This window comes from Anguilla anguilla, chromosome 12 (assembly GCF_013347855.1).
Source record: "Anguilla anguilla isolate fAngAng1 chromosome 12, fAngAng1.pri, whole genome shotgun sequence".
NCBI lineage: Eukaryota > Metazoa > Chordata > Actinopteri > Anguilliformes > Anguillidae > Anguilla > Anguilla anguilla.
The window spans coordinates 35,470,660-35,485,396 of record NC_049212.1 but is presented as its reverse complement, the minus strand read 5'-3'; the positions used below and the strand labels follow the sequence as shown (position 1 = coordinate 35,485,396).

The window sequence follows — 14,737 nt, the reverse complement described above, 5'->3', positions numbered from 1 at the left end:
TTCAGAGACAAAAGGCTACATCTGCATTTTGTCAGTGAGACAGCCAGAGACAGACAAAGCTCTTCCATAGCCCTTTAGTTTCCAACAAGTGATTCATTCAAGTCACATATGCAATGGCTTTGTTTCAGAAATGTGCATTAAAGGGAGATACATTTTCCAGGTCCTGGAGTATACATCTAAGACCCACAGCAGATATCTGTTGTCAGTAAAACAGCACAAAGACTAAACAGATGTTGGAACACAACAGTACATCATGATATGACAGCAACAATTTCCCCCCAAATCTTTAAATAAAACAGTGATTCAAAGCCAATAACATATTAGTTGTTGAAAAACATTTGCAACCAGGAAAATAAGGTTACAATGAACAAATATGGACTAAGATGCCTCAGTGCTTGAACAAAGACATAACAGAAAGACATTTCACAGGCTATATGTAAATGTACATGACAACAAATCCATCTCAAAATTAGGCCACAAAATGCAAAGCATGAAACAAAACAAGCCAGTTAAAAATAGATAAATAATAAATAAATAAAATTAAACTTTACTTTTCTGTGGACCTTCCTGAGCATGCCATCCATCTTCTTTAACTTGATCCATTTCCCCAGTTTAAATTTATCTGGTAGTCCTAGAAGTGGAAAGAGGAAGACAAAATGCCAGTGAACCAACATTCCTGTAAATAGCCCGTATGAACGTCACACACACACAAACATTTCCATATTGCAGTGATGAATTTCCTAAAATCGCCACAAATAAAAATAGAACCATATATAACTTATTTTGCATTTATGACTGGCTCACTCCTCAGCTGTCAGGCTAGGGTTGCGTGTTGGCATTTTAACAGAATGTTCTCTTACACGGACAACATTTTTTGCACATTATCAGTTTATACAGCTGGATGTTTCCTGGCACAATTGAGGTTACTCACTGTGGGTCCTGTGTAGTGCTGTCCGTACAGTTTATTGGTGCCCACATCTCCCAAAAATGGATAAATGGACCCTGGACCAGTAGCATTCTGAGCTGGGACAGGGTGGGTGATGGAGGGTGGGGGTAAACTCTCCAGGAAGTACGGCTGAAGGGGGTACACAGGTCCACTCCCACAGCCAAAATCCCACTGGGGTGGACGGGACAGGGAAGAGGAGAACGGGTGCACGGGGGCGGAGCTCTGTGGCAGGTTATCCCCTCTGATGGCGCTGTGGGAGGAGCTTAAGCTGGGCTGGGAGGGGGCGGAGTCGTAAAGTATCTCAGTGAGCAGACGGTCCTCCCACGAGCCCGCCGTCGTGATTGGCCCGTAGTCGGACACGCCCCCGGACGCAGCAGCGCACGCGGGCGGAGGGTTGGTGGTGACCCCCGGAGGGCGGGGGTCATTCAGGGACCCCAGGGGAGCGAAGGTCTGGTTCATCATCACACGCCGAGGAGGCGGGGGAGGATACGCTGGGTCCGGACCCACCCGAGGGAGGAACCCCGGGCCCACCATCAGCGTCTGAACCGGAGGAAGGGATGACCCCCGGAGGAAGGGATGACCCGGGTTGTGAACCGTCTGCGGGACGAAGTTCTGGTTCACCACGCCCGACGAGACCGGGCCGCAAGCCTGCTTCCAGAACACCGGCGGCCCGTAGCCGGGCCCCGGCGCTGCTGGTTCGCCGTAGGCCTGGTTCATTACGAACGCCTGACCGTACGGACCGGACGCCTGACCGTAGGGATCGGACGCCTGCCCCAGCGCTACGCTCGGGCCCGGGGCCGAGCTCAGACCCGGGCCCGAGGTCAGACGCGGGGCCGAGGTCAGGCCGGGGACCGAGCTCAGACCTGGGGCCGAGGTCAGGCCCGGGCCCGAGGTCAGACCCGGGGGAGGGTCGAAGGGCTGGCTCATCAGCATGCCCGGAGGGAGCGGGCCAGTGGGTTGGATCCCCTCCAACTTGGGCTGAATGTGTCTCCCCAAAACGTGCGCTGCAATAAAATCTGATAAAGAAAGAGTCACACACAACAACAGGTCATAGTGTACCGCCGGATCAAGTTCATCCAATGGCTGCAGTCAAACACTTCTACTCCCGTAAACTTCAGCTACTGTTAGGACAAGACTGCAAAGGGCCTCGAGCAGCAATGACCACACATAAAAGGTCAGAGATGCAGAACAGAAAACACTGGCAGCTCTAGAAGGTTCATGGATACGCACGCTCCCCTTAAGAAGGAGAGGAACCGAGTGGAGGTTTTTCCCTTTGCAAAGGACTGATAAAGCAGACATTACTTGCCAAGGGTAAAGGTGAGACTACAGAACACAGCTCTGACAGTGTGATGCGCAGAGCCAATGAAACGTGAACATAAAAGGTACACATTACAGGACAGCACGAGTAAAACAGCAGGTGGAGTAACACAATACCATCAGCAAAACTGGCGTCGGTCGGGACTGCTATCGGCACGTCCGCTGTTTTATTCCTCACCGGGCACGTCGTTCGGCTGAGGGAACAGGACATGGTGAAGTCAGTCCAGCAGAAACCTCTGCTTTATGTAAACTCAGTTTATACAACCTTATGCCTGCAAGTGGTACCAAACAGCCTTGGTTCTTATTTGTGTGTAGTTCTCAGATGTGCTTAATTTAAACCAGTTAAAAACTGACTGCATGTAAACCAATGCACAAACATTAACTGTATAAAATACAAACGAGTCAAGCCATTTAAGTTCTTTGTTAAAAAATAAAATTGCATTTATTTAGTTTCTTACACTCTCACCAATATTATAGTCTTATCCATATTCGATTTAAATTCCCTTGCCTGAAAACATAATGATATCTCTCCATTTAATCAACAAAAAATATAATTTCCCTCTGGAGTAAAAGCTCAGATGTCTTCTTGTGAAGGGCCTAAAGAGGAGTTTTTCCCCTGCTTCAACACAGCCTCTCCCCCCAAGCCAAGGAGAAGCGTGGAGACCCATTTTCCAGCTGAGTGGCCTTGCCTTCTAAATACAAACACACCCTGGGGCATTACCAGTCACTGCAGTAATGTACCATTAAAGATGACCATCTTGGGCATTTCCAGTCATAGCTGCAATGTACCATTACAGATTACCATCTGGGGCACTGACAGTCACTGCTTTAATGTACTATTACAGATGACCACCTGGGGCATCTGTAATAGTACATTAAAGTAGCAGTAATGCACCATTAAAGATGACCATCTGGGGCATTACCAGTCATAGCTGTAATGTACCATTAAAAATGACCATCTCGGGCATTGCCAGTCACAACTGTAATGTACTATTCCAGATGGCCGTCAGGGGCATTACCAGTCACAGCCATTACACAGCAGAGAAGCAGTCATACGCAATACTGTACCGCTTCTTAGGGGCTTTAGTTGGTTTGTACCATCTCTCAGGCCCATTCTCTTCTAGGGCTTTAACTACCTGTAAATTCAAAGCAGAAGAGGGTGAGTGTAATCTGCCACAGGATTAATGCAGCCTTGAGGCATTTCACTCCTGGTGGAGAAAACAAATGAGTGAGTCACCGGCTTCTTTCCCTACGAGCCTTCAACTGTGAAAAGCTCTCCGACAGCGCTTTGCATTACAGATGGCTCTCCAGAAATGAAGGGCAGTGTCTAGGAGCGCTACACATAAAAAACAAAAAGTAAAAAAAAAAAAAAAAAACCCCCCCCAAGTGAGAAAGCCTTCGATCAGCAACACAACTTCCTCAGATGGCAGAGGCCTGGGATCCCAGTGGAGGAGTAAACATATTCACTAAGGCTATGGGGGTCAGGTCAGAAAGGTCTGAGGGGTGGAAGGGTGCCCCTACCTTATCCAAAATGTCCTGGGGTAGCCGCTGCCGGAGGTAGGCCATGTATTTGACGGTCAGCTCCAGGGTGGACGCCGTGTCGGTCCGGGACCTGATGAACGGCAGCAGCTCACGTAGGCGCTCGCAGCATTGCCTGATCTGCATCCTGACCGCGGACAGGTTAACAGTGAGCAGATTCACATTACAGGCATTTAGCAGACGCTCTTATCCAGAGCGACTTACACAACATTCACATATCCAATTATGCAGGATACTGTATATACTGAACCAATGCAGGTTAGGCACCTTGCTCAAGGTTTAAGGCTTGTAACACTAATCACAGGTTCGATTCCCCGGTAGGACACTGCCGCCCAGGCATTTGGTAGACGCTCTAATCCAGAGCGACAAAACATTGTATTCCATTTATACAGCTGGCTGGATATATACTACGAAAGCAATGCAGGTTAAGTACCTTGCACAAGGGCACAATGGGAACGTCGTACCAGGTAATCGAACCTGCGACCTTTAGGTTATGAGAGCAGGTCCTTTACCCATGATGCTACACTGCCACCCTAAATACCGATAGAACGTCACTGTGCCAGTCACCCAACTAAGGCCTCACCTCCTCTGCTGCTCCTTCTTGGAGTGCAGGAAGGCCTGCAGGTCCCCGCTGGTGAGCTCCGCGCTGGGCCCCTCCGGCAGGGGCCCGCTAGGACCGGCCACACCCTCGGCCCTGCTCCTGAAAGCAAAGTCAGTAACTGACACACGTCATTGCTGTCAGCAACTGACACACTCGTGTGACAGTTTGTTTTTTGCCCTAAAATATAACAACTGGTTTAGGTCCTAGAAACCAGGTGAGATGAGTTAACCGTGTAATCGACTGCTTTAACTGATCAATTAAGAGGTGAGTAACAACAAAAATCAGCAGACCCTGTGGCCCGGGTCATATAGCTCAGCCAGGTCTAGTGCTTCGCTAATAAGTCAAGTCAATTTGATTGTGACAAACCATCTTATGCGCTTACTTATGGTGCACTACTTACCCACCAACATAAACCTGGATAAAACTCGTTAGAGCTCATTAAATGTCAGGATCTTTCGAGAAACCCAGTCGCAACTGTAACTGAACTTTCCAGACATTCTAGCGATACAGCTTATAGAGTTTGGAGTAAAGACTATGCTGTGAGGCGATATGTGGGTGGACACACTAAATTGCTGCTCATTTTCCAGGTATGCTATTATATAATCACACATAGGTGGCAGTGGGGCAGAGAAAGAAACTGTAATAAGGACCACATATTCCGCACCATCTGTGCTGCAATAGGATAATTAGCTCAACACCATTTCTTACAAACTTTGAGAACCTCAAATTTTCTTGCATGAGATCTGGTCTTTCTGCTGCTATATTCAAAATGCATGCATGGGCGTGGACCAATTAATTCCAGCAGAATTCACCATCAGCCTGCAAGACTCGAGACGCTTTGCACACGTCTGACCTACGGTGATTTCCATAAAGAAATGGTTCCACCGAGGTGTTCATGGGAGATTGGGTTCTGAGCTGGAATAAATGTACCACGTAGACACTGTATAAGAGGTACATTTTGCAAAGCAAATGCTTGAGCTTCCATGTTTGCAAAACACTGTCCTGGGTTTACCTAACAGCCTTTACCAAGCCCTGACCTGGCATATAAAGTGCCTTTCTATGCTAATGGTTACTTTCAATAAGCAAATAACAGCAGTGGCAGAATAAAGACTGAAACTGGCCTCTCCTAGTTTAAAAGGTAGTTACGGTGCGACTCTCAGGACCGGCTGGCCAACCAGAAGAAGCTCATTACAGAATCCACAAAGGCCAGATATACAGCTTGCTTTCAGTGGTACTGAATTTCTTATCCAGAAGATAAGCCATTAAGCATTACATTACATTACAGGCATTTGGCAGACGCTCTTATCCAGAGCGACGTACAACAAAGTGTATAACCATAACCAGGAACAAGTATGACAAAAACCCTAGAGAGAAGTACCGGTCCAAGTGCAGGGAACAACCGCATAGTTCAACTTGGACCCTGAAGGTTAAACTGATTAACACTAACACAACGAGAACATCGCTATGCTGAAATCAGTGCCAAAACACCTTAATTTGTTTTTGTGTGTCCAAAACATTATCATGTCCGAGTAATACCCACTGAACTAGATTAATATTCAAAGAAAATACTGTGTTTGTGCACAGTAATGAACTGAACAGTGAGAATGCTGCATTGAATGCAGCACAGGTCTGGCCCTCAGACACTCACCAATCCTCACCACTAACCCTCACCGACACACCACACTGCAGGCCGTTTAGTAGTGGGGTAAACGCACGTACAACTAACAAAACACAAGAACAGTTTCTAAGCCTTTGAGTAGTTTAGGCAATGCCTGCTGTGGGTGGTATTTAAAACATGAATAAGAGATTCAAGTAAATAGGGTGAGAAAACTATGCAGGACACTGCAGCGGTTTTAGATATGTCCCTGGTGACCTATGGCTTCCAACTCCCCATTACAAAAATATTGAGGAAGAAATAAAAAAGTTAACATTTTTATATAATACGGAAAATTGCCAGAATGTGCAGCGTAACATTTGCTAGAATGTTCAATTTTGGTACATTTTTCTTGGACAGGCCCTGCACTGAATGCTACGCTGCCCCCATTTTCTTTAAAGGACTGCCAGGTCAAAATGAACTCTTGAAAGACCTTTCCTGTACAGGTGTCGCTGGTTCTGCCTGATGATTGGTTGCCTCAGGTTCAGGTTCTTGTCCCACCGCAGTGTTGGAACTTGCAGAGGCAGAGGCAGAAGGGCTGTCATTTTGGCCTGTGGAGAGACCGTCAGATAGGTAGGGGTGACCTGACATCCTTTTTCTCCCCCCCAGGACAGGCCCTTATTTCAACCCCTTTCATATGTCCTGACTTATTCTGAGAATTCAGAATTTTTATCTGTCCCATATTTCATCCATCCATTATCTACCCTGCTTTTTCCTGGTCAGGGTCACGAGAGGTGCTAGAGGCTATCTCAGCATGCATTGAGTGAGAGGCAGGAATACACCCTGGACTGGTCGCCAGTCCATCGCAGGGCACACACACCATTCACTCACACACTCATACCTATGGGAAATTTAGAGTCAGTTCAGTTAGCCTAACCTGCATGTCTTTGGACTGTGGGAGGAAACCGGAGTACCCGGAGGAAACCCATGCCGACACGAGCAGAACATGGAAACTCCACACAGAAAGCCACAGGCCAGGATTTGAACCCAAGGCCTTCTTGCTGTGAGCAGACAGTACTATCCATGCAGACAGTGCTATCCATCCATATGTGTGTGTGTGTGTGTGTGTGTGTACAAATGTCCTCACTTTGCTCTGACAGGAAGCTGCACCTTCTGAGGACCTCCTCCACGGTCTCCACGGTGACTGGCTGGGTCAGCACGAAGTCTGCCGCGCTGTCTGGAACGTCTTCATGACAACAGACAGTGGAGTTCAGACAGTCATCCCCCCAGAGAGCTCCTAAGTATAGCGAGGTAACGTACGGTGCATACCTGGACCGGCCTCTGGCACAACGAGGATGCACACTGCTCTGTCTGAATGCTTGCAGCTCCTCTCCCTGTTTTCATGAACAACACAGCTTCGGTCATCACACACACACGCACATGAGATCTCTGCTATTTGGAGAAACACGTGCACAGCCTAGTGATATTGACTCCGCCTTTCTGCGGCGTCTGCTAATAAGAATGCATGCATCAAACAGAATATGTAACTGGTGTAAGTTAATAACAGGGGGCAGTTGATGCCAGGCTTGCTGTTGGATAAGTCTTGATAAGTAGCAAGTAGTCACGTGAAACCTCACACTCACCTAGAGACAGGAGAGTGAGTTTTCACAAAGCGCAAGGTTACACAGTGGGCAGGACTACAGTGATCCGTCAATCACATACTTGTTTTAACCAATGAAAAGATGCACAGTTGAAGAAAATGACTGGCTCAAATCGAGTTTTAAGTTTACGGCCACCCCTTTTTGGCTTTGTGAAGCCTAATTTTCCCACCCTCAACTAGGGGAAGGGGGTTTTAGAAAACAAAAAGTACTGTAATGCAGCAAGTAATTAAAATGCTAACATTAATAGTTAGACAATCAGTAATCAAGATGAAGAAATCACAGACCACAATGACACATCGATTATTTCCTCACAAAAGTTCTGCCTGCAGTCTCATTAATAAAGATACTGTGGCAGATCAAAGAGTTGCGACTATTTCCAAGTTCAACTGGGAGCAACACCTACTCAACATCTGTGTCTTTGGCAACAAATCCCAAAATGATTTCATTGGCACAACTATTGGAAGCATGTTGCCAAAGAATTTATTTAGTAAAGTGCTGTAGGCACACTAAAGAAACCACAACGATACATGCCGAAAAACCAGTGCCTGACCTGAGGTCACAGAGGGCTTCGAGCTCTGCTGACGTGTTGGAGTCGCTCAGGTGGAAGAAGAGCAGCTGGAAGTTCCTGGGGTCCACAAATGGGACAGCACTCAGGGGCACAAGCTTCACCAGCCTGACCTCTGCGAACCTGGGCAGGGTATCCCAGACGAGCCCGGAGGTCTTCATCACAACATCGTCGTCACCAATCAGCAGGACGCTGACGGCCACCTGGGAATGGAGAGATGACAAAAAAAAGACTCTTCAGGAGGCTGCTGATAGTCAAATGTTTGTCTTTAATATCGGTACATCGAAAGGTTTTATACAAATACCTTTGGGTACTGGAAAGCCCTGCATGTGTCAGTCAAATCTGCAGTCTGTAGTAATGTACAGAGAGATGCTTTGGTCAGAAAGGAAAATCCAGGGGTCAGAAAGCAGAGGTCCTGCCATGTGTTTCTTCCACCAATAAACTCAACTAGCTGATTTTTATTAAATGAGTTCTACCCCCAGGCTAAAGATTTGTGCCAATAAAAAAAATCTGGGTGACTGCAGCACAATACTGGGTAGGACTTTTCCACCTGTGATTTTGGTGACCTGTGGGCACTGACATCATTTTTAAATCATGAATCATGCTTTCCTAGAGACCCAAAAGGGTACGACTAAGCTGAACCCTTTCTATATTTATGAACAAATGTATATACTAGCAATCAAATCTGGTAGAGAAGAAACACATTTCTAAGGAGAAACACATTTCTAAGGAGTTCACTCAGTGAATTATAAACTCGTGGAAGTTATTCCAAAACCCGCAAATAAAACCATAAATAAACTTGTAATAAGTATTAAGAGGCCTTAAATTAATTGACGTGAGGTTAGTTTCACAATGGGCAACTGGAAGAACAATAGGTCTCTGCATACTAGACAGAAATAGAATGAGGAAAGCGGACGTTTGTAAAAAACAGACCCTAATGCTATTTATTCTTAATTGCATACACAGAAAACCACGTGAAAAATTGCTCGGGTTACCTGGTTGGATTGATGTTTTTCGTATTCGTAAGTAGAGGTCATTTTCAGGCCTCGTGGAAATGCGGCTTCACGCTTGTAGAAAGACAGCTTTGCTGCTGTACGGCAGCGCACGTGGATTTTCCCTTTTCAATTAACGTGATTGACAGCGATTAATGCGAGTCCGTGTCCGCAGCGCGCACCTGAAGGTGATTACAGGCCCTAACGCCGCGCAGCAAATGTTTGTATAAACGAGTAATATTCGTGATAGAGAGTTGATATAACTACATTTTTGTGATAGAAAAGAACACCTAAGCACATTGCCTATTGGAATATACATAAGTATAGTCTCTGCTAAGGATCATTACCATTTTAATTCCCATTGTTCCTGTAATTTGCATGCGAAGTGTAATGCAGTGATACATTCACAAATGTTGGTATATCGAATGAAAATTCAAGATTACACATTGCAACAATTTTATTTCTTATTTGTATTTCATATCATTTTAGCATTTTGCGTTTGTATTTCGGTAAGGTATCGTATTCGTTTTAACGCGTCCACCATGCATTTGAGCATTGAAGCCCATTCCAATTCAAGCAGCTTGTTCTTAAACGCGCTTTGGATTTGGTCGGTCTACCCTTTTTCATAGGACAAATTAACAAGTGGGAATGCAACATTTATGCGCCACCTCCTGACGTAATTGTGTAATAGCAGTTGATTCTTCGCTTCCACTCCGCCGTTTCTTGCATTTCTAATAGGGATTCATTGAAGCAGGGGTCCTCAGTCTTAATCAAAAAGGGCCGGTGTAGGTCCAGGCTTTTGTTTCAACCATGCGGAAACACACATGATTCTACTAATCAATCTACTAATTTGTTAAGGTCCTTACAAAGATTCTAAGTCACTGAGTAGTAGAATCAGGTGTGTTACTACTTGTTACTACTTATCCAGAAAGGGCTGGTGTACCTACACCAGCCCTTTCTGGATAAGACTGAGGACCCCTGATTTAAAGCAAGACTGTGGCCTGTGGTGTCTGCAGGTATCTGCTCCAACCATGTAATACACCACCTAATTTCACCAATAAATACGGTTACTTCCTGGACCAAGGAGGTAATATAATTAGTGAAATTGTGTGGTATAGGGCGTGGCTGGAGCAAATACAGCAGATCCTGGAGTTGGTTTACAAGTGGTAACATTGGTAAGGTTTACATTGGTAACAATGTCCGAATCTAGGTGGAAGAAGTATACACACACTTTACTTTAGGTTTGCATTTTTGGACAAATATGCTTTTTATGTCAAATGGAAGATGGTTTTTAAAAAGGCAATACATTTATCTGCAAGAAATCTGCCATTAATCTTACAAAATCTGACTGTTATTTATTTGGTGTTACAATAATGTGACTTTTGGCACAATGTATTTATTTCCTCTACCCATCATCACCCTCTCCCTCAGGAAACACTAAGACAGGACAAAAAGCTACCAGAACAGGAGCTTGATATAGTTGTTTATTCCAGCACACCCACACACCATTAAAGATGATTACATTTATAAAAGCACACAAACAGCATTATTCTTATTTTGTACATAGTTTAAATTTACAGGCATAAAAGCAATAAAATGATGTTTTATATTACATATATAGGGCATGTTCTGCAGCACCTCTACGGCTTCCTGGAGATCCTTTCAAACCTGCTCCATCTATCTAAAAATCGGCAAGAGAAAGTTACGTATAACAGCAGGTCACTATGCAGACACAACACAGTAATGCAGCAAAGAAAACAAGGAAAGGTTGATATTAACCAAACTGACATTTTAGGTATTTCTGAAAAAAAAGCAGTTACAAGAGACCTGGAATGGAATCTGTTTCCAGTGTTTAAAAAAAAAAAAAAAAAAAAAGTACAGTGCTGAACAACTATATCCATCCCTGAATAGCAATGAGTTAGTATTGAGTTACTTCCCGCTTCTGTTACATTCAAACTCTACATCAGTGGATCAACTGCAGGACACACCCACCCACGCAACACACACAGGCACTAAAGGCAGGGTTTGCTGAGTGGCTCATCCTGGTAAGGCACTGTTCTAACGCATTCACGGGCCCCACAGTCTTGTATCAAATCTGGACCGTGGCACTGTCGACTGACCATGCCACAGTCGGCTTTAGCATCAGCCAGGGATGAGAGGGACTGAGTCAGCTGGGATGATATCGCCTAACCGCGCAGCAGCGACCCCTGCTGGCAGAGGGACTGAGTCAGCTGGGATGATATCGCCTAACCCGTGCAGCAGCGACCCCTGCTGGCAGAGGGATTGAGTCAGCTGGGATGACATCGCCTAACCCGCGCAGCAGCGACCCCTGCTGGCAGAGGGACTGAGTCAGCTGGGATGATATCGCCTAACCCGCGCAGCAGCGACCCCTGCTGGCAGAGGGACTGAGTCAGCTGGGATGACATCGCCTAACCGCGCAGCAGCGACCCCTGCTGGTTGATTGGGTGCCGGCGAGTCCACCTGTTAAACTGCACATGAAGGGTCTCTTCCAGCAGCTCGTGCCCCTGTGAGCCCGGTCAGCGAACCGCGGTGAGATAAGAAGCAGCGGCTAGCGCTCCTGAGGAGAGCGCGCGCTCGCGGGGCCTCTCCCGACAGGATGGGCGGAGCCTGCTGCAACCAGGGCCGTTAAAAGTGTTCTTAAATAGTGTTTTAGGGCGAAAGGTGACTGATAGGAATTCTGAAGGGCTCGCAGCTGGCTGAGAGGGAAGGCGCTCTGTAGTGATGTCAGTACAGGCTGGACCCCCTGGTCCTAGACAATACAGCTCCAGGCCCTGGCAGTGCCTGGCATGGATTCTGTAAGCAGCATTGTCCTGCCAGAGAAAGGCATGGGTTTGTTGGGTTTGCCGATTCACCTGTTCTCCCCAAAAACATGGCGGGGTCCCCACAGTGTACCAGCTGTCATATACAAGCAATAAGCTCGTTTTCCAGTGGGAGATAGGTCCCTTGTAGTACTTTGTGATTTGTGGAGTGGAAAATAGCCTGTTTCACGGGTAAGTGCAACAAATGCATTTTTTTTTTGCTGCAGTGCTTTCTTACTTGAGGTGTAAATGATGTAATGCTGACTGAAAATGTGTGTGATAATTCAAAAGTTTGGGGGAGGGGGTGGGTGGAGGTGGGGGTGAGGACCCTGAGATTTTTTTGGCTTGATGACGTCAGGTCAGCACGGCAAGAGCAAACGTCTCTGTGTGACACAGTTAATCGGTTAAAGACGAATGCAAGATGACAACAAAACAAAAATGCATACGTCTAAACACGTCTTCATACCCTAATGGTCATTCACCAGCCAATGACAATCCTTTAATCCTCTGTCCAATTGCAGAGAATGAAAAACCGCTGGGCTTCTGTCACAAATTCTAGCCGGAGCTTGCAGTCGTTGCAAAGCCTGCGTTTCTACAGACTGCGTTAAACACAGCTCAGGCGTACTGATGCTGAAAGGGCAGACGATATTTAGGCACAGAGTACACTTCGGATAAACACACAGCATGGAGCGACTGCACACGGCCATACAAACACATATTGCACTTAATTCTCACACAGTTGTATAAACGCGTATGCATAGATAGATCACTTAAAAGGTGCGGAGGGCTGCCCGGGGACTTGCCCGGGTAAAGACCAGGTTCTCAGTGCGGGGAATAACGACCGTGTCGGATGCGGCCCAGGGCCCTGCAGGGCGCCACGTAATCGGGCTGGAGCGTCATTAACGGACACCGGGTTTCAGTAGGCGGGAGGGGGGCGATCCCTGTTTGACTGCGCTACAGCGCCCCCTGTGGTGGACTGAGAACCTGCGGCCATGAAGCATGGCCCAATGGCCCAGCGACCTCGAGGCACAGCTAGTGGACTGTGTGGAGTGAAGCTGGCAGCTCTGGGCTCAGAGGAGACCAGCGCCCTCCTGCGCTTTTCCAGACCGATATGCTGCAGGAAAGGCACGTGCCTTCATATGCCTGGTCATTCCAAAATGTGAGAAGGGGGATATGAATTGGTTCCAAAAATCTTTTTAAAATAATAAAAACAACATATATATAGACTTACAGTAGATATAGGTAAGGACGTGGTTCCTATGTGAATTAATTGCATCAAAAATGGTGAGTAAATTACTAGACGAGAGCTACGCAAGTCAATTAAAAGAAACCTATTTGAAATGTAATTTGTCTTATGACATCTCGCATAAAATATGGAGTTTACAGAAACGAACAAAAAAAAGGACCTTTAGAGTGTCAGTAACCAACGTAACAAACGCATATGTCAATTCCATGCTACAACCTTGATCAACCATTTCTGATCCATCAAGGAAACTGGATTCTGATTCCTGATTGGATGCAAGATTATGTGCCAATTTTATGGTTGTATTTATACAGAGATACATCCTATACCTTTACATAGAAAAAAAAAACTATCTCTCTGTGAACTCCTTGGAGGAAAAGCTGTTGCTTGGCCTCAGTGGTCCCTGAGGGCTTCCCGAGTTCGCCCTCGCTGGAATCGGAGGCAGGGCTCCTGGGAACGCTGAGGTGGGCGGAGCTCCCCAGTCGAGGGCGGAGTCAAGCCCAGAGCTGGGGAAGAGGGTCTGTGTTTGCGCAGGAGTGGGGCTGGCCCTGGGGGCGGTGCTAGGCGGGGGCGGGGGCAGGGTCGCCAGGGTCTTCCCGGGCGCGGGGAAGTCGTCGTCGAACGTCACCCACTGCTGGACTCGCGTGGCCGGGGCAGGGGCGGGCGCCAGCGGGGCAGCCAATGAGGACGCTCCCTGCCCGAACGTTGGCTGGAGGAGGGGCGCGGGGAGCGCAGCCCGCTGCTGTGCGCCGAAGTCGGGCGTGAGGGAGCGTTGTCTGGCGACTGTGGGCTGGCTGGTGAAAGGGTTGATGCCGATTGGCTGGCTGGCCAGGAAGGGGTTGGGCGAGGTGCGCAGGGCCTCCTGGGAATGGCTGCGGGGGGGCATGGGGGGCTCCAGCTGGTAGGGCCAGCCGGGCTCCGGGGCCCCAGGCAGGCCCGGGACGGAGGACGGCGGGGTGGAGTTTAGGGACCGGGAGGCGGGGAGGACCTCCAGCGTAGGGCTGTGGGTGGGCCTTAGCGATGAGCTTCTGGTCAGGGATTGGGTGTTGAGCCAGGCAGTGGAAAACGTGTCCAAGGGGTTGCCTCTAAACTGGGCATCACTCTGGCTTCTGATCATCCCATTGGTCTGTGGTGGAAGAATTCTGGGTATTAATGCTCTGTGTCTCCACTGTAAACTCATTAACTTCTTGGCCAAGAAGACAGTGTGCCCCCTGCTGGTCACATTTATAAGCGTAATTATAAACACTAGTTTTCCCAAGCGCACACTGACAGTGGGTTTGCACCACTTACTCTTGGCACTCAGGAGTTTACTTGAGCATAAGAAACATTTGGCCCTTTTTATGAGTGCACCCCTGTACAATGAACATACAAGGTTTTAGGTCAACGTATGCTGCTAAACGTACTGAAAGACGGACATTTCAGGTAGCAATAACTGCGTCTGGAGTCTGAACTGGAAAGCG

General features: G+C 47.3%; 2 protein-coding genes across 2 annotated transcripts in view; both read right to left on the bottom strand.

Annotated features, from left to right (window-relative positions):
* Positions 1-7,394, bottom strand: LOC118209151 (collagen alpha-1(I) chain-like). The gene is made up of 9 exons (XM_035384311.1): positions 7,327-7,394; positions 7,145-7,243; positions 6,494-6,608; positions 4,386-4,500; positions 3,785-3,929; positions 3,332-3,399; positions 2,381-2,457; positions 932-1,962; positions 1-631 (listed from the first exon to the last, which is right to left on the bottom strand). The coding sequence occupies exons 3-9, from the start codon at positions 6,600-6,602 to the stop codon at positions 590-592; spliced, it is 1,587 nt and encodes a 528-aa protein (XP_035240202.1). The 5' UTR covers positions 6,603-6,608; positions 7,145-7,243; positions 7,327-7,394; the 3' UTR covers positions 1-589.
* Positions 7,395-10,680: 3,286 nt separating this feature from the next.
* Positions 10,681-14,737, bottom strand: part of LOC118209150 (synaptojanin-1-like) — a 28,121-nt gene continuing 24,064 nt past the window's right edge. Inside the window, exon 28 of the mRNA XM_035384310.1 lies at positions 10,681-14,403. Within this exon, the coding sequence (XP_035240201.1) occupies positions 13,627-14,403 (777 nt within the window). The 3' untranslated portion in view covers positions 10,681-13,626. The remainder of the gene's footprint in view (positions 14,404-14,737) is intronic.

Bases quoted from the DNA above. Each gene is read 5' to 3' on its own strand.
- LOC118209151 (XM_035384311.1), bottom strand. From the start codon at position 6,602: ATGACAGCCCTTCTGCCTCTGCCTCTGCAAGTTCCAACACTGCGGTGG. The intron at 4,501-6,493 runs AAGGTCTTTCAA...TTGCTTTCAGGA, and splicing joins CCAGCGACACCTGTACAGGA to GCAGGGCCGAGGGTGTGGCC. The intron at 632-931 runs GTGAGTAACCTC...TTCCACTTCTAG, and splicing joins AGCACTACACAGGACCCACA to GACTACCAGATAAATTTAAA.